At 48.8% G+C, this 20,903-nt stretch overlaps 1 protein-coding gene across 4 annotated transcripts in view; it reads left to right on the forward strand.

Annotated features, from left to right (window-relative positions):
- MAMLD1 (mastermind like domain containing 1) overlaps nt 1-20,903 on the forward strand; it is a 120,332-nt gene that overhangs the window by 76,598 nt on the left and 22,831 nt on the right. For all 4 annotated transcript variants that reach the window (XM_029930878.1, XM_029930876.1, XM_029930879.1 and 1 more), the window contains one exon: nt 2,791-4,491. In XM_029930878.1, the coding sequence (XP_029786738.1) occupies nt 2,791-4,491 (1,701 nt within the window). The remainder of the gene's footprint in view (nt 1-2,790; nt 4,492-20,903) is intronic.

The following is a 20,903-nucleotide window of genomic DNA, read 5'->3' on the forward strand; positions in this document are numbered from 1 at the left end:
AGCCGTGGGGTCTGCCAGGGATTGCAGGCTGCTGCGACTCACAACGCCCGCCTTGCCTTCCTTCCCCTGCCTGGTGCCGCGCACGCTTCCCGTCATTATACCTGTAGTGCGGCCTAGGACACCACCGACAGCACGCTGGGCCCGGCCATTGCCAGCTCAGACTCCTGCAGGAGATCTGCTGTAAAACCAGCACTCAGTCATCCGTTTCTATTTTCAATATATGGGAATTCTTTGAACTCCTTGGGAGAATGTAGACGAAACGGAATTTTCGTTTGGGACTCAGTGATTTGTTTGTGGGCTTCCCCGTGACTGATTGAATGAGCAGCCCGGAAAGCATGGGGCAGAGCTGCCTGCGTGCCGGGCCATTTGTATTCATTTGTCCATTGATTCATTCAGCTGCTATTTCCCGAGCACCCGATCCAGCCCAATACATAGTCCAGTGCCCCTGAATGGGTGCGGGGGTGCAGATGGGCGGATAGGCCTCTTTTTGTGCATGCTCTACCCTGCCCAGCCTGTTTTTTGCCTGCCCTGTGGCCCTCAGCCCCCGACGGACATGATGGCAGAGTGGTCCCTCAAAGTGCCCCTGTCCAGGTTGCAGAGAAAAGGCAAAGAAGGAGGCAAGCCCTATCACTCCAGGTGGTGGAGCCCCTTCTGTGGACGTGACACAGTGTCGTGCCACCAGGGTTTTGAGGCTGCCCAGTTGTCATGGAGGGGCCCTGCAGCAGCCTGTGCCCTGTTGCCCTCCAGCTGCCTGGCTCTGGGCAAGTCCTTCCCCTTCTCTGGGGGTCAGGGCCCCTGACTCTTTCTAGGACAAGGTTGGACTTCCAAGGCCCTTCCATGGCTGCCCTTGGTAACGCCGGCTACCAGTCAGTGAGGATTTACTAGGTGCTACAGAATCTGTTTCATTTTACTTAGTAGGCAGAGTAGCATCATGAGATGAGAACTAAAATAAGGCTCATAAATGAAGAAACTGGGGTTCAGAGAGGTTAAGCGGCAAGGCCAAGACCGGGTTGTGTCTGCCTCCGAACCGGGGCCTTTTGCTGCACTGTATTTACTTGTGCTCTGGGCCAGTGGTTCCCAACTTGGCTGGGCATTTAGAATCGGCCCAGGAGCTTTCAGAAACTTCAGATACCTGCGCCCTGCTCTGGAGGAGACTGAAGCAGTTCGTCTGTGGTAGGAAACCCTGGGAATCCGGAAGTTTCTCAATGAAGCCCTCTTTTGATGTTCACTCTATCATGACAGTTGTGGCCAGTGTGGTGCTACCACACACGTTGACCCTCTCCTTTCTCACTGCCAGTGAGCCAAACATGAAGGGACATCAAAGGATCAGTAACCAATGTCCCAGGAAGAGTTCTAAAGCTAAACAGGGTTTTTTTTACATGAAAAAGCGTGTCAAGAGAAATACAGGTCCACTTATATGCTTTTTCGATAAATACAGTCCAGTGCCATAAATGCATTTTCTCTTCTTTATGATTTTCTTGATCACATTTTCCTTTCTTTAGCCTACTGTGTCATAAGAATATAGTACATAATACATATAACATAGAATATGTACTAATCAACTGTATTAATACAGTCAACAGTAAGCTATTAGTAGTTAAGTTCTGAGGGGCGTTAAAAGTTATAGTTGAATTTTTGACCACAGGGCATTTTTCAAGGGTCACCTGTATATGTGTTCTACCCATGCCCCCACTCCGCCCCACTTGCTTTCCCTTCTACTTGCAGGCCACGGTCATTAACATGATAGCCACAGATGACTGTATGAAGCCTTGAACAAGTAGGAAATACTGCCTCACTAAGTGCTTTGTTCTCAAAGGCTATGCTTTTATAAATGGTGAGCAGCTCCCCCAAGGTGCAGATCGTAGATCGGGGCCTTTTCCTGTTGTTCCATATCTCCTCAACCTGAGGATGCATCTGCAGCGAGGAATTTCTTATTTAGATAGCTTTATACTTTGAGGGGGCACGGTTGTAAGTCATGCTCATTAAAAACAAACAAGCAATAGAGAACTGTAGAGAACAGAAAGGGACTTGCCAGTCTCCCCAAAAGATAACTAATACAAATGTTTGCATATATGTTCTTCCACGTTATTTTTGTATGCACTTAGCAATGTGCGTGTTGTTGTGTGTGTGCGTGTGTGGAAAAATAAATGAAATCATGCCTCAGTGACTCTGCTGCAGCTTGTGTTTTCCCCAAAACAGCACATCGCAGACACTTGCCCTAAAGCACACACCCAGATTTACTTCATCCTTCTAAACACCACGTTGTGTTCCATCTCGTCACCACAGCCTGGTGCATTTAAGCAAGACAGGAAGGCAACCTAAGAGTTCCATGTCTGTGTTGTGCTTGCCTTGTTAAAAATGGAGATATCCGTACACAGGTGGGAATCGAGAGCATCTGAAGTACTTCCAGTGTGCCCTCCAGTGCCCGTCTGGGGTGGCTCAGTTCAGTTAGTGACTTCCGCATAGTTCCGGTGAGCTCCCCCTTACGTGGGCACAGAAGATCCTTTGTGGGGCTTCCTGTGGTGTTTAGTATACAGACAGCATAATGCTTAATTTGAAGTGCAACAAGACAATTTAAATGAAACACAGCAACAAAGAAGCAAGTATTGTAGTTCCAAAAATAGGCTGTATTCTATAGTTTCGACAAGTATGTCTTGAAACTGAGAGATGTTTTATCTTGCAAGTTTCCTGTTCATTAGCTTTAATGTGCCAATGCTTTATAAAAATTCCTCCCTCTCCCTCTCTTTCTCCCTCTCTCCCTCTCTCTCTCTCTCTCTCTCTCTGCCACAGGGAACCACTAAAAGGAGACAGGAAGGAGATAGCTTCCAGTTTTCAGGAATGGCTGACGGAGGTTACCCTAATAAAATCAAGAGGCCTCGCCTTGAAGATGTTACCGTTTCTATGGGCCCAGGTGCCCATCACAGCACGCCCTGTGCAGAGCTGCAGGTGCCTCCATTGACAATGAACCCTAACCCCGTTGCTGTGGGAGTACCTGGCCATTCACTATCCCTTGAAACTAATCCCATGAATGGCAGCATAATGGGCTCACCATTTGAGGTGCCACCGGCTGCAGACATGGTACTGAAAGGGCCCACTAGTCCCTACTATGACAAAGCAAACAACATACCGGCTGTGGACCAAGAACTTCAAGATCTCCTGGAGGAGCTAACAAAAATTCAAGAACCTTCTCCGAATGAGCTAGATCTTGAGAAGATACTGGGGAGCAAACCAGACGAACCACTGGTATTAGAGCACCCACAGGCACCCCTAGGTACCAGTGCCAAGCCTTCGGTTCAGATGCCACACTTGGAGAGCCTCGGTTCTGGCAAGGAGTTTGTGTCCAGCTGCAGCCAGCTCCAGGGCGCGCCGGTGCAAGTCCCGCCCTCCCCAGCCGGGCTCAGCTTTGTGATTCCAGCCAGCGGGAAGCAGGTGGCCTCCCCAGGCTCTTCGGCAGCACAGGCCAAGAGCCAGGTCCAGGGGATGGTCCCTGTCACTTTGGCCCCACTCCCAGTGCCTCAGTGGCACCACGCCCACCAGCTGAAGGTGCTGGCGGCCAGCAAGCAGGGGTCCTCTACGAGGAAGCCAGGCCACAAGCCCAGCTGGTCTGGCCTGCCTCCTCCAGGCCTCTCCCCATCTTACCGCCCGGTGCCGTCGCCACACCCACCGCCGCCGCCGTACAGCCCTCAGAGCCTCATGGTGTCCTGCATGGCATCTGGCAACGTGCCAGGGAGCGCTTTCCAAGGCTCCCCCAATGCCTTACTGGCCAGCATGGCGTCGGGCAGCGGTACCGCGCTGGGGCCCCCCATGCTCTACACTCCCGAGAAGCTCCCCAGCCCAGCTCTCAACCAGCAGCCACAGTTCAGCCCGCAGAGTTCCATCCTTGCCAACCTGGTGTCCTCTGGTGTCAAAAGTCCTCAGGGACACCTGATGTCCGCTCTGCCCGCCAGCAACCCGGGGCCGTCCCCGCCCTACCGCCCTGAGAAGCTCTCCAGCCCGGGCTTGCCGCAGCAGTCCTTCACCCCGCAGTGCTCCCTGATCCGGAGCCTCACCCCCTCCAGCAATCCGCTAAGTCAGCAGCAGCCGCCTCCGCAGCCGCAGGGAAAAACCATCTTCAAGCCCATGGCCACCAACTCACCCAAAACCCTAAGGGTGATCATGCAGCAGGGGCTGGCCAGCCCCGGCCCGGTAGCCCCAGAGCCATTTCCTTTTGGCAACACCAAGCCGCTGTCACATTTTGTTTCTGAGCCGGGCCCCCAGAAGATGCCCTCCATGCCCGCCACCTCGAGGCAGCCATCCCTGCTCCACTACCTGCAGCAGCCGACGCCGACCCCGGCCTCTTCTCCCACTGCCTCCTCCACTGCCACTGCCACGTTGCAGCTGCAGCAGCAGCATGAGCACTCCTCTCTCCTCCTGCAGCAGATGATGCAGCAGCTGCCTCCACGCTTTCAGCGGCCCGTGGCCCCAGACTCCATGCCTTCTCTGCCCAGACAGGTAAGACGGTCTCACACCTGGTTGCATTCCTTTGTTTTGGGCATAAGAACTGTGTCTCGTGCTATTGATACTTGGCTTTGGAGGCAAATCTGGCCGTAGTCCTCTCCGAGACTGGACTTGACTCTGGAGAAGTCTGTTAAAGCCAGGTAGTTCTGTGTGGTCAAAGTGCAGTGTTCATGAGGCTGAGGTTATGGTTTTAGTTCCTGTGCGAGTCACTTAACTTCCCTGGGAGGAAAGCTGGACCCAGAAGGTGCTGTTAGGGGAAGGAACCAGGGGAGATGAGTCACAATCGCCTAGAACTGCCTTCCCCTGCACCGCACCATGTAGTGTGTCCTCTCACATAGGACTAGTGAAGGCTTCATAGGACCAAAGGAAATTACACTGAGGCATTTAAATCCTGTCCCTGCTGGCATATGGCTGCACACTGAGCCTTCCAGAAATGCCCCAGCAAACTTCTGATGAGCATCAACAGTGTGCCTTTCACCACTGTGCTGGCTGGACACTGAGGCAGGCCCTAAATGAAAAGGACAGATGTGTATAAAGTAATTACTTTTACCATCTCCATTCTACAAAGAAACTGAGGCTCGGAGAGTTGAAATGACTTGCCCGGAGTCACATAGCCAGGGGCAGAGCAGGAACGGGGAACTAGGAGATCTTAGTCCAGAGCTTATGCTCTTCTGAGAGTCACTGTGACTTCTCCCTGTCCCTCATCTGCCAGATGATCAATCACTGAGCTCAGCTGATGCCTCCCCGGGGATGCTGATCACAGTTTCCTGTCGTCATTGCTCTGACCCCAGCCCGCATGGGTTATCTATTACCGTGTAACGAATGACTCCAAGACAGCTGCTTGAGACAACACAGGTATATTGCCTCACAGTTTCTATGGGCCTGGAGTCTTGGCATCACCTAGCTGGGTCTTCTGGCCTTGAGTGGCTCGGAAGGTCATAATCATCTCAAGCTCAACTGGGAAGGTTCTTGCTTCCAGGCTTACTCCCGAGGCTGTTGGCCGGAAGCAGTTCCTTGCAGGTGATGAGCCTGAGGCCTCATTCCTCATGAGCTGTTGGTTAGAGGGCTCTCTTAGTTCCTTGCCATGTGGGCCTCTTCATAGAGCATCTCACAACATGGCAGCTGACCTCATCTGAGTAAGCAAGACAGAATGTGCCAGCAAGAGAGGCAGAGGGATTGCCAGCACGTCAGAGGTTACAGTCTCTACAATGTGGTCTTGAAAGTGCCGTCCTTTCTGCTGTATTCTGTTCATTGGACACAAGCATGGATAGGTGTGAATACCAAGAAGCAGGGGTCACTGGGGACCATGTCAGATATCTGCCTACCCAGAGCACTTTCTATCCTGGTCCTTCCTTTCCTTTGCTCTCAGCCCTGCCCAAGTTCAAGTCCTCTTGATTCTTTGTCTGGACTCAGAGTTGACTCTTAAATTGGTTTCTCCCAATAAACCATCCGTCACTCAAAACATTTCCTTCGAAAGACCTGACATAACAGAGACTTGATCATGTTTCACATTTGCTCAGAAGTTTCCAGGGGGCCATAACCTGGCTCCATCCATCTCCTTAGACTCCATGCTTATCGGGCCCTGTCTGGCACTTAACTTCTGTCACTCGAAGAGCTTGCGGCTCCTGGCCCACTCTGCCTTTTCGGCTTTACTCCTACCATTCCCGGTGCCTGGCTGTGCCTTCCCACCTTCTTTCTTCTGTCCCACTCCCACAGCTCCTAAGGCTCAGGAACCATCCCCTCCAGGAGGCTTCTCCAGGACCATCCTTGGTACTTATGTCTCCCACACCGCCTCCCTCTTCTCTAGAGCAGCCAAAGAAGAGAGCTTGGCAGGGGACCTGACCTAAGGGAAGCAACTGTCAGGGCTGACCTCTTTTCTGAGGGCCCTGGATGAGTGTGACTGGGGCAGCCCCCAGAGTACAGAAACCGAGTCTTTTCTGTCCATGCCTCATGAAGCACAAGCAAGCAGAGAGCTCCACACCAGGGGACTGGTCCTCTGATGGAGGCATGCGCCAAGCAGAGAACCCGTGCGTGTGGCCAGGGAGAGCCCTCATGTGCACTTCGGGAGTACGTAGGTTTGAGTCTGTGGCAGGCTTACTACCATCTGTGTTCATGGAGTCTTCACATAGCAGGAGAAGTCCTCAGCCTGGAGACCCATCACCATTTAACACTGTGAGCCATTTGGGATTTTTTTCTTCAGTGGGGTACATTTGTAGCCTGAGTGTGTGGCCTCGGAACCAGATCAGCTGGCTCAGAGAGAGTATCCTTAATGACCTGAGTCATGAAAATCACACCCAACTTATTACCTAGGTGAGCTGAAGAAAGTGCTCAGAAGAAAGACTAGCAGCTGAGCTCCCTGAGGCTAGGGAGGGCTCAGGTGACCGCCACCAGTAGAGGAGAGAGCCTGGGCTCCCTGAACGGGAGGCTGTTGCTGCCAAGAGCTGCCTTCACTGCCAGCGCTGGCCAGTGCCCGAGGGCCACACATGCAACTCAGTACTTCACTTGCCTTCTCATCGTTTTCGTTCTCAGAGGTAGAGGCCGTTATCATCCCCTTTAAAGCCAAAAAGACCAAGGCAAAGAGAAATGACTTGAATTGCCCACAGTCACACAGAAGTTAGGAGTGTGGCTACAGAGCTCATACTTATTAACGCCATGCATGGGGCACTGCCTCCAGAGCCTTCTGCTCCTGCCGCAACCTCCAAACTTGCCTCTTCTACAAAATGGGCAGTAGGTTATGCTATGTTGGTTGAGAATTAAACACATTAATACCTGTAAAGCATTTTGAACAGGGCCTGGCAGCACAAAGTACTTGCCAAGGAAGGTTTGCTATCACTATGACTAACTCCTGGCCTTGAGCCTCCAGATCCATTTACTGGGGGGCTGAGATGTGGCACTCAAAAGCAATGCCATGCCAGGACAGAATGTGAGCAGTGCTCTCTCTAGACCCCCTACCTACCATGAGTTGGACAGCCTACAGCCTCACAGGTTTTCCCTGTTCCAGACCTTGCCCCACTGAGACAACTCCAGGCCTGGTGGAAAGAGGAAAAGTGGGGCACCTAAGAGGCTCAGTCGGTTAAGCAGCAGACTCTTGGTTTCGGCTCAGGTCATGATCTCAAGGTTCATGAGTTCCAGCCCAGCATCAGGCTTTGTGCTGATGGTGTGGAGTCTGCTTGGGATTCTGTCTCCCCCTCTCTCTGCCCTTCTCCTACTTATGCTCATGCTTTCTCTCTCTCTCTCTCTCTCTCTCTCTCTCACACACACACACACACACACACACACACACATACACATGAATTAACTTAAAAAAGAAAAAGAGAGGCAGCTGGGTGGCTCAGTCGGTTGAGCGTCCAACTTTGGCTCAGGTCATGATCATGCGGTTCATGAGTTCAAGCCCCACACAGGGCTCTGTGCTGACAGCTCAGAACCCCAGAATGTGCTTCAAACTTTGTATCTCCCTCTCTCTCTGCTTCAACCCCATTTGTGCTCTGTCTCTCAAAACATAAATAAACATTAAGATTTTTTTTTAATTAAAAAAAAACCAGAATATATTTTCTAAGAAAAAAAAAGAAAAAGGAAAAGGTCATCTTTGCCTGGTGGGCAGAGATCTCTTTCTCACTACCCTTTACCCGCCTGGCTCCCTCTTCTGTCCATGGCACTCTTCTAGCCAAAACATAGATTGGGCATCTAGGCTGGGCACATCAATAGCTCGCCATGCCTTCTTATGGCTTTTCGCCATTTTCTCTGAGGCCTGAGAACTCAACCCTGCTCCCTCTGTAGGGAAGAGAGCAGAGGAAGCACAGGCTTTTTCCTTCCAGCAGGGCCAGCTTGTCGAATTTCACTGAGGGTCACACTGAGCCTCAGAAAATACTCTTCACCTAGTACGCGGTGACATACTCTACCCTGTTGCACTTCCAGATGTGATCGTGGTTACCACAGAAGCGCTGGGCCTTCATTTTAATCCAGATTTCGGCTTCTGAAAAGCATGCTTTCTAAATGAAAAGGGAGAAACTAACTCTTGAGTAACCAGAAAAGCCAAGTTAGCCATCTACAGGAGTTTATTTTTATTTGTAGACTCCTATTTCTCAGCTCTGAGAATTTCACTTGACCAGTTAGGTAAACGATCCAATTTCAGTGGGCCATTTGCTTGCACTGAAGGTAAAAGGCAAATGCCATCTGGCTCTAGGGTGGCAGTTTAGTGTGGCAGCTGAATCGAGGGCACTGTGGTTCAAGTAAAGGCACCGACACTGACTGAGCTCTGTGCGGGGAGCAACGTCACTTGGCCCTTCTGAGCCTTAGCTGCATGTGAGTGAAGGAATAGTTCCCATCTCTTAGGACATTGGAAGACAAAGGAGGCACTAAACTAAAATTGCCGGGAGTCCTGCCTGGCACGCAGTCCATGCTGGGCTGGGATCTGCCACCTCTGGGGACAGATGTGTTTCTAAATTCAGAACATTTGGGACTTTACAAAGGTAACGTGATGCATATACCAAATATCACACAGGCCTCCAGTAGGACCTGGGGCAGAATTTCATTATTTTTCCAGAGCAATATGAATATTTAATTAAGCCTCTATCAATTTTTGTCCTCAAATAAGTTTTTTGATGCCCAGCTTTAAAAAACTAGGCTTTCAGAGCTTTTGGAGTTTGAAATTACAGCTGAGGGATGTGGGCTTGGAATTACTAAGGGAGGGACTTTTTGGAGTTGGGACACCCAGCCCCGCTGTGTCAGCTTTTAATGACCCCAGATCTCCTCACCGTATTCCCTACCCTACTCCCAAGGCTGGGTGACACCCCTCTGTTTTTAATCAAGATGAATTTTGTTTCCATAATTTAGGGCTCCTTCTCCCTGAAGACTTAGTGTGGATACATGCAAAAATCAGAGTTAGGACTGCAATTTTACCACAAGCCACGGGCGAATGGAACCTCCATTTGCTCAGAGACGAAACCAGACCCATTGAGGAGATGGGGGCAGCAGGAGGCAGCCCAGCTCGAGGGCCCTTGGTGCACTTGCTTGTAGCGCCAGGGGCACGGCGTCCTGGGGAGGAGGGCTGTGGATGGCAGCCAGTTGAAATAAGAACAAAAAGGCCTGCAATCTGATCCTTGAGGCAGGCTGAGGCACAGGGGAAGGGGGCAGCTGTGCAGAAACAGACCAAAGAGGCACATGATACTGTTTGGACAGATTTTGAGAAGGACAAGAGGGGAGTCCCGCCTGACTGTAGGGAGGCCGGACGAGGTCCCTCCTGGGTTTGCTACACTTTCTACCTTTAAGGATCAGCCTCCCATCCACGTAACCGAGGCAGCGATAGCAGTTGTGGAGACGGTGGGTGAATTGAGAGAGCTCACCATCTTCCCTCTTCAATAGGCCGGGCCTGCGATGGGGATCTGGGCAGCTGGGTCCAAAGTGGGGCTCCGGAAAAGCCCTCCGGCCGCCCTCAGCCGTGGGTCCCTCTTGGCCCTGGCAAACAGAGGCCTCCCACTGCCCAGGGCCTGAGGGACATGTCACAGGGCAGGGGACACCAGGGCCTTTGCCCTTTGGCCTCGGCAGGGTGTGGGTCCCAGGACTGGGCTTGAGACCAGGTTCAAGAGAGCCCAGGCTTTGGAACACTTGGCTCCAAATCTCGGCTCTGCTACTTTTTAGTTTGCAAGCTATTTTCCCTCTCCGGGCCTCAGTTTCCCCATCTGTAAAATGGAGATGCTAGCATACATATCTAACGGGGTCACTGGGAGGATTAAAGGAAGTGAGGTAAAAGTGCTTGTCAAAGGGCCTGACTCACAAAAATGCTCCATCCATGTTAGCTGCCACTATTTCCAGAAAGTTCCTGAAACTTAGAACAGCAGTAATGCAGTGAAATGGGTTAGACTGCCTCAGTGTCCAGGTTCCTCTCCAGCCTTTGGCAGGGGGTAAGAGGGATTGGTCAGGGAGGACATTTGCCAGGTGGCTGAAGAGAAGCCAAGTGGTGGACAGCACTGGTGGGTGACCCTAGAAAGGAGCAGAGCAGCTGAGTCAGGCCACAGCTTTCTGAACACCCTGGCCGAGGAGAAGGGGGAGATGTTGGCTGCTGCTCCCTCCCAGCACAGATGGCAGGAGTGCTATGAGTGGAGGGGACTGGATGGGGAGTGATGGCCATTGAGGAGGGCACTTGTTGCGATGAGCACTGGGTGTTATTACTTGGAAGTGATGAGTCACTGGGTTCTGCTCTTGAAATCAAAATTCCACTGTATATTAAGTAACTTGAATTTAAATAAATAGATTTCTAAAAAAAAAAAAAAAAAAAAAAGAAGGGCCAGGGGCCATGTGGGGGGTGCAGTGAATATTGAGTAACAAATGGACTGACCCCAGGACTGCTGATGAGAGAGAAATAGAGTAAGTGGCAGGGAGAGCAGGAGAGCAGAGAGCCAGGGAGAGTGAGGGGTAGGGACACTGCTACCACTTAGTCATTGGCATTGGGGGATGGGTGGCTCTTGTCTGCGTTGTGTTTTTGGAGCCTTGCTAAGGGCCCCAGATGGATGGTGGTGGTGCTCAGAGCACCCAGGCTGAACCTTCAGGGATGGCTCCCCTGCTCTCCACACCACCCCCCCCCCCGACCACTCACTGTTGCTCCCAAAGCCTCCCACAAGAACCTTTGCAGAAACTCAAGATTCCTTTTGGTTTGAATTTCCAGGGCTGTACTCACCTGCTCAGTAGAGCAGAACCTTTAATTATTGCTGTCTCAGTTAGCACTGCAAATTAAAATTTTTGCATTTGCACCATGACCTCTCATGGAAAACAAAAATGATAAAAGCAGGCTAGACCGAGAATTGTCTATTCTTGTCAAAGTTACATCGGCTCCATTTTCCAGTAGATAAAGATTCAGGAGATGTACCATGTAATGATTCAACAATTCTATACATTAACTCCGTGCTCACCACAATAAGTGTCCTCTTGAGACTGATATAACATTAAAATTTTTAAACACTTTAATTTAAAAACAAGAGAGAGTCAGGAGAGATGGTGACATGAGCCAGGCTTCTTCTAGTCTCAGATTGTTCATTAGCCTTTAAAAGCAGGTGGCAGTTCTCTTGCTGACATACTTGACCTGCCCTGGAATCAGATGCACCACATATTGCCAGGGGGGGGCCTGCGACCTTGGGCTCCGGAGTCCCTTCGCTAGCCTCCTCCCTTCACTATTCTCTCTTGTTGAGGGTAAGGGTTGGGAGCAAGGAGCACTGCTCCGCTATTATGAGAAAAGTTTCTTTGCATTTGTCTTTTACTCACTCTGGCCCGAAGCATCACAACTTTCCTTTCAAAGGTCAGTCGTGCTGTAATGCGAGAGCGGAGGCCTTCAGGGAAGCCCTAAGCACTCTGGGGAGGATGGCGCAGGCGAGCCGGCTCCCACCGGAGCCGGGGCGGGGGCGGCTCTGCACACCTCTTCTCTGCCAGATGGGGCAGCATTTTCCTGAATAAGCGTCTTCATATTGTATGTGAGCGTGATTGTACATACAAGCTTACTTTTCCCTTTCTTCCTAAATTGGGCCGCAAAATGGTATTTCGTTTGGGGAAACCTTTTTTTAGCTGCTTTTGGAGGAAATATAATTAGACACAGTGTAACATACATTTTTGAAAATGTAGGGGCCAATTCCTCCGTCTTGACCAAGTTTTGTTTTAACCACTCTGAATTGCCAGGAAACGAAACTCCAAAGGGTGTTGAATCTGGGAAATGCAGTCTCAGAACTTGGTACTAATACTAGCAAGGATCAGGTTTTCCTTTCTGTTTCTTTTCTGGTTTCTGAGAATCATTAATGACCCTCCAGCTCAAAGCAACATCCGTTTTTCAAAAAGCAGAAATTCAAAATGTGCTGCTTGTCAAGTGCTAACCTTTTAAACGTCAACCTTTTTTTTTTCTGGCATGTTGCAGTGACGCAGGGGTACGTTTTGCCCCTGGAGTAACAACCCATCACTCAGGGAGGTCCACACCGAAACTGCTGGTGATGTCCAAAGCCCCCCAGTACAGAGGCCTCAGTAATAAAGATCGATAGATATAATTTTGTAGTTGCTTAGCGATTGACTTATGAAGGCCGAGACAGCCACCGTTTTCAGAAACCTCCTGTGTCGTGTTTGTTTGGGCTTTTTGTTTGTTGTTCTTTTTGCCTTCGCGTACTTGAGGAGAAGCCGTGAACTCTGTTGAAGCCAGGGTACTCAAAATGAAGCATTTAAAACAAAGTGGAGAAAAACCTGCCCATTTGTCACTGAAAAGCAAAGGAAGGTTTGCAAAGAATAGAAGACATAGATTCATAAGCTGTGCTCCTTTTAACGGACGCCACGTGAAAAATTAGCAAGACATAAAAACTGTCTAGGGATGATGGAAAGTAACAGGGGGCCTGTGCCCTTCAGCTGTGGCCTTGATACCTACAGCCTGTGATGTCCCTGCATTCCTCCCCTCCCTCCCCCTCCCTCCAGCTTCCTTCCTCCTCCAGCCACCCTTAAGGGCCCACATAGCACAGATTTAGGAAACCTCTTCTGAGTCCATTTGTACTTTTAGCCCCTTCTGTCCTGCGAGGGGGTGGGGGCGGTTGACAAATCCCAAGACCTATTCGGACTGGCCCGTGTACTGGTGAACTTGAAGGGGGTGGCAGGCGGCCGGGAGAACAGTTTATGGTTAAAGCAAAACTCCTCCCCTCCCCCTAAAGAAAAAGTTTTGGCTTTTTCCAATGGAACTGAAAAAGTTTGGGTTTTTATTTGGTCTCGTTAATTCTGCCCATGGTGACAAATGAGCCTTTGTCCGTTTCAATTGTGTTTGCTTGTTGGTTAGATGAGGGCTTATCCCGAGAGTTCTTCCCATCGAAGCGAGTGAGGTTGCTGTGAGCTGGGACTCGGCACACAGGAAAAAGGGAAGCGGGCACTTTGGGAAATGAGCAGATGGTCTTGGCCTAAAGGTGGCCCTGAAGCCCTGACAGATGCATAACCCGATTTCGGCAGAAAGTATTTCAAATTTTGCTTTGTTCTGGGGGACTTCGACGTGAGGCTCCCGGCCCAGGCTCCACCTGGCCTTTCCCCCTGGAGCCTGCTGCCGTGTTCAGCCATCCTCCATTTTTGAGGGGTGCGGACCTAGACTCTTTTTTGCGGGCCCATGGCTGGGTGGCATAAGAAGAGAATTTGCCAAACCAGCTGACTCCACAGGCCGATAGACGCAGGTAGACTCCTCATGTGCAATGTGGAGTAACAATCATTTTTCTACGTGTGGCAAAGCTTTCAAAGGTGTGGGAGGGCCTCAACCACCCCTGAGTGGGAATAAATGGGAATAATTCCATGACCCTTCCCTTCTATCAGGCAATACTTTCAAAAACAAGCTGTGGAAAATGTAAACAGACAAAATGTTGACACCTATCAGAGTGGCTATTACGTAAAACAAAACCAAAAAACCAACAGAAAATAACAAGCATGGCGAGGATGGGAGAAATCGGAAATCACGCGCACTCTAAGTAGAAATGTACAGTGAGGGGGCCGCTGTGGAAAATGTGATGGCAGTTCCGAAAAATTTAAACACAGAATCAGCATTTGACCCAACAACTCCACGCCTAGGTATAGACCCCAAAGAATTGAAAGTGGGGTCTTGAGTGGATATCGGTTCGCCAGTGTGCATAGCAGCACTATTTATAGGAGCCAAAAGGTAGAAATAACACAAATGCCCATCAGCTGGCGAATGGGAAAAAAAATCCATCTGTCCATATTATGCGTTGTTACTCAGTCTTAAAAAGGAAGAAAATTCTGACACACACGACGACATGACAGAGCCTTGAAACCATTATTCTGAGCGAAAGAAGCCAGGCACGAAAGGACAAATGCTATGTGGTGCCACTTCTAGGAGGCGCTTAGAGTAGGCAGATTTTTAGAGCTGGAAAGCAGACTGGTGTGTGCCTTGGGGAGAGAAAGGGGAAGGTAGCGTTTGCTGGGGACAGAGTTCCAGCTTGAGATGATGGACAAGTTCTGGAGATGGAGGGCGGTGAAGGCTGCACAATACTGTGAACGTACATGATGCCACAGAACTGTGCACCTAAAATGGTTCAAATAGCCAATTTTACCACAGTAAAAAAGAAAACCTTAAGTTTTAACATTTATTCATTTCTGAGAGACAGAGAGAGACAAACGAAGCACAAGCAGGGGAGGGGCAGCAAGAGAGGGAGACACAGAATGCAAAGCAGGCTCCAGGCTCTGAGCTGTCAACACATAACCTGATGCAGGGCTCGAACTCATGAGCCATGAGATCATGACCCGAGCCACACTCAAACATTTAACCTACTGAGCCAATGCGAGATCATGATCTGAGTCAAAGTAAGACGTTTAACCTACTGAGCCACCAAGGCGCCCCGAAAACCTTAAGTTTTAAAACACTTGCTAGTCCTCTCCTGATCAAAAGTAATAGTTTGTTTGCAAACAGTATTAGCAGGCAACGCAAAAGTAGCAGCAAGGTGCACTGCCCATTCCTCCCATAGGGAGCACCAGTATTGGGGACCAGCCATGTTTGCTGGATGTCTTAGCAAGACGCGTGCATGTAAAACACATGGGCTAGGCCTGTGAGGCACAGCCAGCACTGAGAAATAACGTTCCTGGTAAATTGAATACAATTTCTGTCTTTCTGGTCATTTTGGAGACAGGACAACACGCAGGCTGGGGAACAGAGAAGTGACTATAGACAGGAAGGGACATTATCTCTGCTTCTGAATGGGATAAGAAACCCGATTTGCTTTATTGGTTCTCTGGTGCAGCTGCATGTCTGGAAACACTACAGTAACTCATAATTTGCTGATTAATACAAGAGCCAACACAATGATGATAGAGACTCGATGTCTCTGACTGGTTTTCTGTGCAAACTTTCCCTCTGGAGCAAGTTCTAGGCCCTGAGGTAGAGTTCTGGAAAAACTTAAGTATCTCAACCACACGAGAATCCGCTCGTAAGGCCTGACGCTGGCACACAATGTAGGGAATGAGAGCGTCTGACCAATGCCAACTGACATTTGAAAAGTCGCCACACCTGGTTGCCGTGTCCCCACTTACACGCCGGTTCCCAAGACGGTTGATTTCGGCATCTCAGGGCTTGGTAATGTCCACTTTTTAATCAGAGTTACTTGTGTCTTGTCTGTGCTGCCACTTGATGGCAAAAACGAAGAAGTCCTCACGGGCTCTGTCGAAATTAGCTGGAGGACCCTTTGGGGGAATGAATAGGAGCCGGCAGGAAGGGATGAAGTGATAAATGACTGCATCTGCTGGCATTGCAAAATTAAGCTCCTGAGATGATCTTTGAGTGTTTCTGAATAGTTGTCGGTAGAAAGCCTCAGACTTCAAGGCCTAGGAGGCCAATGAACTTAGGCTCTCGTGTTGAGCCACCATCCCCTGCTCGTGATGAAGTTTCCTGGTCCAGCTTGGGCCCCTGACCTCCTGCAGCATTGGGCAAATGGTGCCTGGAATTCCCCGAGTGTGAGATCTGAGGGCACAGAGTTTCTTCAACCTCTGACAGACCCACAGTTGAGTACCTCCGATGGCAGTTTGCACGGGCTGCTCTGTGGTGGCCAAAACGGGACCTCTGGCTGCCATTTCACATAGCACACTGACCACAACACATAAGAACCTCCCCCCTCCCCAAATGCTGGCTGGGGTGGCACCAATATTCCTAACATAAACTAATACATTTCAGTGAGTCCTGAGAGACCACGAGCGGTCTTCACTGATGCACACATATTTATAACTCTGCTGTTTCTCTTTGACAAGCATGGTGTCCAGTGAGCACATTTCAAAGGCTGTTCCACATATGTTCTCCTCTCTCCAGGCTTAAAGTGTAACTTAAAAGAACACCTGGTTGTATTTGAATAAGCTCCCACCATTGGTTTAAAAATTAAAAAGAAAAAACACTAAGACAGGTTTTTTTTTACTAGTTCATGAGCACAGATTTTTACACCCTTTGTGGAAATGATGTTGTGAGGGTTTTGTTCTTATTTGTGTGTTTTTGTCATTTTGACAGCTATATTGTTTATTTCTTTTCTTTGATTTATTAACTTTTCTTTTGGAAGTGTCTTCTTTGGCAGACTAATTACAAGGAGATTCCTTTTCACTGCCCTCTAGAAACTGATTTCACTTTCCAGTTCTTCACCCCTGTCTTCAGGGTTTACCTCTGAACTGAGCACAAGCCGTTGGAGTAAGGTCTTCTGGGTAGGTAAGGGTCTATGCCACTGACCAAAATGCTCCAGACACACCAGCCCTGTGCAGAAAACACAAAGAGCTTCCCTCTTTATTCCTGCCCCTCTAAATGTCGCTTGTAGTGGTGGCAACCACATATCCTGTGTGCCTTGGCTGAGCTCATTGTTCAGGCAAACTTTAATCCATATACCTCCCCGTTACAGAAGAGGTTCGTGAGAGCGAAGTGTTTCTCTGTAAACTTGCACTTGACTTGTGTCTATTTCCCACTCTCTAGGTAAATAAAGTTTGTCATAGAATATCATCAAACTAGAGGTAGAAAAATAGAATAAACCCTCATGATTGTTTCTAGAGCATCAGCATCCTACTTGGCAACACCTCTTATGGGCTTTTAATTTTTTTGTTTACAGTTATTACCTCTGAAATCTCTACTTTCTGGTATGTTCTTGGACTTTTCAGGGGATTTAAAAATTCAGGAGCTTGATGCCAATAATTGCTTTTAGGAGCTAGCAGTGCCTATTTTCTATAGATGAATTCCAGTTTGGATCCTCAATTATTTTCTTCACAGAAACCCACAAAGTACATATTCAAATTTGCATCAGAATTGAAAATGAACTAGAAATCCTTAATGTTGTTAAGCTATGAGATTGCTTCTAAAATGCGTACGCACTCAACTAATGCAAAATAGAATATTTAAGAGTTTGACTACTGCACTTGAGATCTGAATGAAGAGCCCAAGCTTGCCATAGTTGATCTGCACTAGATGTGTTTGCGGGAGGAGGTGGTGTAGGTGATTCACGTGTGTTCGCTTTCTCTGTAAACTGGTCTGGGGATAAAGCAGCAGGACTAGAGGCTGGACAGGGCCCACCAAGCTCTATGCTTTTCATCATTAGGAATAGAATGTTCTCCAACATGAGACTGGAGACAAAATGTAGACTTCATGAGCTCAGAGGTCCAGGGGCCCAGGCTAGATTTCTTATCAGTTAAGGTGTATTGAGTCACAAATAACAGGAAAACCAGCTTATACTGGCTAAGCTAATAAAAGGAACAGACTGAGTCCTGTAAGTGGAAGTCCAGCAGTTGGGTACTTCAGGGATGGTTTGAATGAACATCTCAACAGTCACAGAAGATGTTGTTGCTTTCCAGCTGTCTGCTCCTATTCCTTCATCCTAAAGCTGGCTCCCCCTTTTGGGCATGCGTAGCTGCCAGCAGCTCCAGGGGTTACAAGCTTCCCTTTCCCTCATCCAGAGAAGTGGGAGAGTTGCTTCTAGAAGCTCTGTCAGATAAACAAGGAGCTTCTTTCTCAGAACACCCTGGGAATTTGGGGCACTGTGGCCTGCACTGAGTGCCCCACCTCTAGATCCTGAGTGGAGCCAGGTTTCCCCAAAGCATATAGGCAGCATGGGGCAGGCGAGGCTGCCTGAGTGGAAACTGGAGAAGGTGCCAAGAGAAGGAAAACTAGATGTTGGCCAAGTGATGAACTATATTGTTATAATTGATGTTGTCAGCCATCCACGTCCATCTGCTCCTTCCTTCCCAAGCATACGCCTTCCAGAATGTTCACTCCTACAGAAAGCCTATTTACTCCCTCCCCAAAAGGATTCGGTTCCAATCTAGAAAATTCAGGTGATGTGCCATCCTCATGTTCCAAGACCCCTGGCTGCTCCTCACTGTAGCAGAAAAAGAGCAGGAGTACAGAACACCTTAGGGCTTTAAGAAGATTAAGAAGGTTCTGGAATTTAATAAGTCAGGAACAGAAGTGTGAAGATTGCTCCTCCATCCTCCCAGCCCCATCCACATAGCACAGTGTTCTTTGGGGTGACTGTGCAACTCCTACAAGTAGCCCTTTATTCGGGGAGGACTTGTATCCTTAGGCCTCATTTTGTAAGTACTTCCCCAGTATCCATAACCTAGGATATTAGTTATGGTATTAGTCAGGTCTTTGAAGGGGAGCAGTACTGGGTGCAGCTATAATAGGTAAAATTGATTTGAGAAGTTTCCCAATTTCCTACCCAGGGCCTCTCACCTGGCCAACAATGTTCTTCAAGCCACAGCTTAAAGCTCAGTTTTGCCATGAAGCCTGCACTAATCAACCCCTACCAGGACTAGGTTGGGTTCTCCTGTTCTCTAGCGCTCTGCAGTGCTCCCGTGCAGCACTTAATCTGTGCTACAAATCCTCATCTAAGTGCTTCTCCATAATACAAATGTGCCAGCTATAAAAGGGCAAGCACATCCGCCTTGTCCACCAATGCTGTCACAGTACAAGGCCTAGATCATGGTAGGTGCTCAGTAAACATGTGCTGCATGAATGTTATAAAAGGCGGACTGGAGCAGATTTGAACGATGGTATTTTATTACGGTGGAGAACTATTGAACAATCTACACTATACATTCTACAGCATATGATGACAGGTGCTCCAAAAGAACACAACAGTCAAGTCCTCAGAAGAAACAAACTACTCATGGAGAACTTTAGTGTCCCTGGCAACTGCAGCCACCTCTTTTGTAGCCCCTTCCCACTCTTTTTGGCAGCCTGGTGCCTCAGGGGCCCTGGGTATCTCCCTACCTGCCAGGCATCCTGGGACTTCTCACCGTAGGTAGCAGCCCCTTGAGCACCCAGACAGTTTAGAGACAGGTGGTTGGGGAAAAGCAGTAGAGGCCCCTCAGCTCACAGGATGCCCCAGCCAGCGGGGCCCAGAGAGCTGATCTCGGTGAACCCTGTACTTACACACTGGGGCAGTGGGAGTCCCACAAGGCTATGAAATGACTGGCCCTGAGAAATAGCTGGAGTCCCTGACTTCTGGCACAGACTCTGAGGTCATAAATGTTGCATCTTGGGGCGCCTGAGTGGGTCAGCTGGTTAAGCGTCCAACTCTTGGTTTCAACTCAGGTCATGATCTCATGGTTCGTGACATTGAGCCCTACATTGGGCTCTGTGCTGACAATGCAGAACCTGCTTGGGATTCTCATCCTCTTTCTCTGCCCCCCCAAATAAGTAAATAAACTTTAATAAACAAGTAGGTAAACAAATAAATTATGTATCTTGAAGCAGGCAGGGAGCTTCAAATCTGAGAATAGGATATGAATTTCATACGTTCTTGACAGTTTATCACCATTGATGTAATTGACCCTCTGCTATTAAACAGAATTTTATGGGGCACCTGGGTGGTTCAGTCAGTTAAGCATTTGACTTCGGCTCAGGTCATAACTGACATGTGCTGACAGCTCAGAGCCTGGAGTCTGCTTTTAATTCTGTGTCTCCCTCTCTCTCTGCCCCTCCGCTGCTCATGCTCTGCACTCTCTCTCTCTCTCTCTCTCTCTCTCTCTCTCTCTCTCTCTTACAAATAAATAGACATTAAAAATAATTGAATAAAATAAAAAATAAATAGAATTTTATAATTAAATCAAACCAAACCCTTAAAATAATTTATTTGGAGAAAGCCAATTATTTATTCAACTCCACAAACTAACTAGAAGTATATCCTGCAGATGTTGACTTTGAAGATTGTGCCTAAGTTTAGTGTAACTGCTGGACCCAGTCTCTTTGGATGTTCACATGTCCAAAAGGATGTCTATTCACCCAGCCTTACTGGTAGGTTATGCACATGTTTGCCTTTCTAGTTCCCAGAGCTAGCCCTTATTCCTGCAAAACAGCTCCATAATCCATCCATTTACTGGGTTGCAAACCTTTGATGACAGAGAGAGAGCAGTATGGTAGATACCAAAACTTTCTCTGCAGGGCAGTTGTACTGTGTTTGCTGAGAGCTGGTGGACTTGCCCAGCATTTCCCCATGACTTACATTGCCCAGTTCATGACTAGGGTAAGGAAGAAAGATAACAGAAAAAGATATCTGGCCCAGGAAATTACAGAAACTCCAATAAAACTCAGAAAGAAATGACTCTGAGCTGTGAGCCAAGTGCTTAAGGGAAAAAGCAGGAGAGTGCTTCTCGTGTAGCTCACTGCTCACCATGGTGCTTCATGGGCAGTGTGGGGAGTGGCTGAGGGTGAAAAAAGGTTTCTTCTATATTTTTGGAAAGCAAGAAGAGCTAACTAGCCAAGTGCTCCTTTGTGTCTGTTCAGGTCTGCTGAAAGGCAGACACCTGTTTGGGGTTAGACATATGAGAAATGTATGAGGGTAGGGGAAGCCTATGAAGGTTAAAGGCAAAGGGAGCAAGAGAAGGCAGGGAGAGCCTCAGCCCACAGTGCAGGTGGTCCGCAATGATCAGGTGACAGAGGGGGA

This window comes from Suricata suricatta, chromosome X, assembly GCF_006229205.1.
Source record: "Suricata suricatta isolate VVHF042 chromosome X, meerkat_22Aug2017_6uvM2_HiC, whole genome shotgun sequence".
Classification (NCBI taxonomy): Eukaryota; Metazoa; Chordata; class Mammalia; order Carnivora; family Herpestidae; genus Suricata; species Suricata suricatta.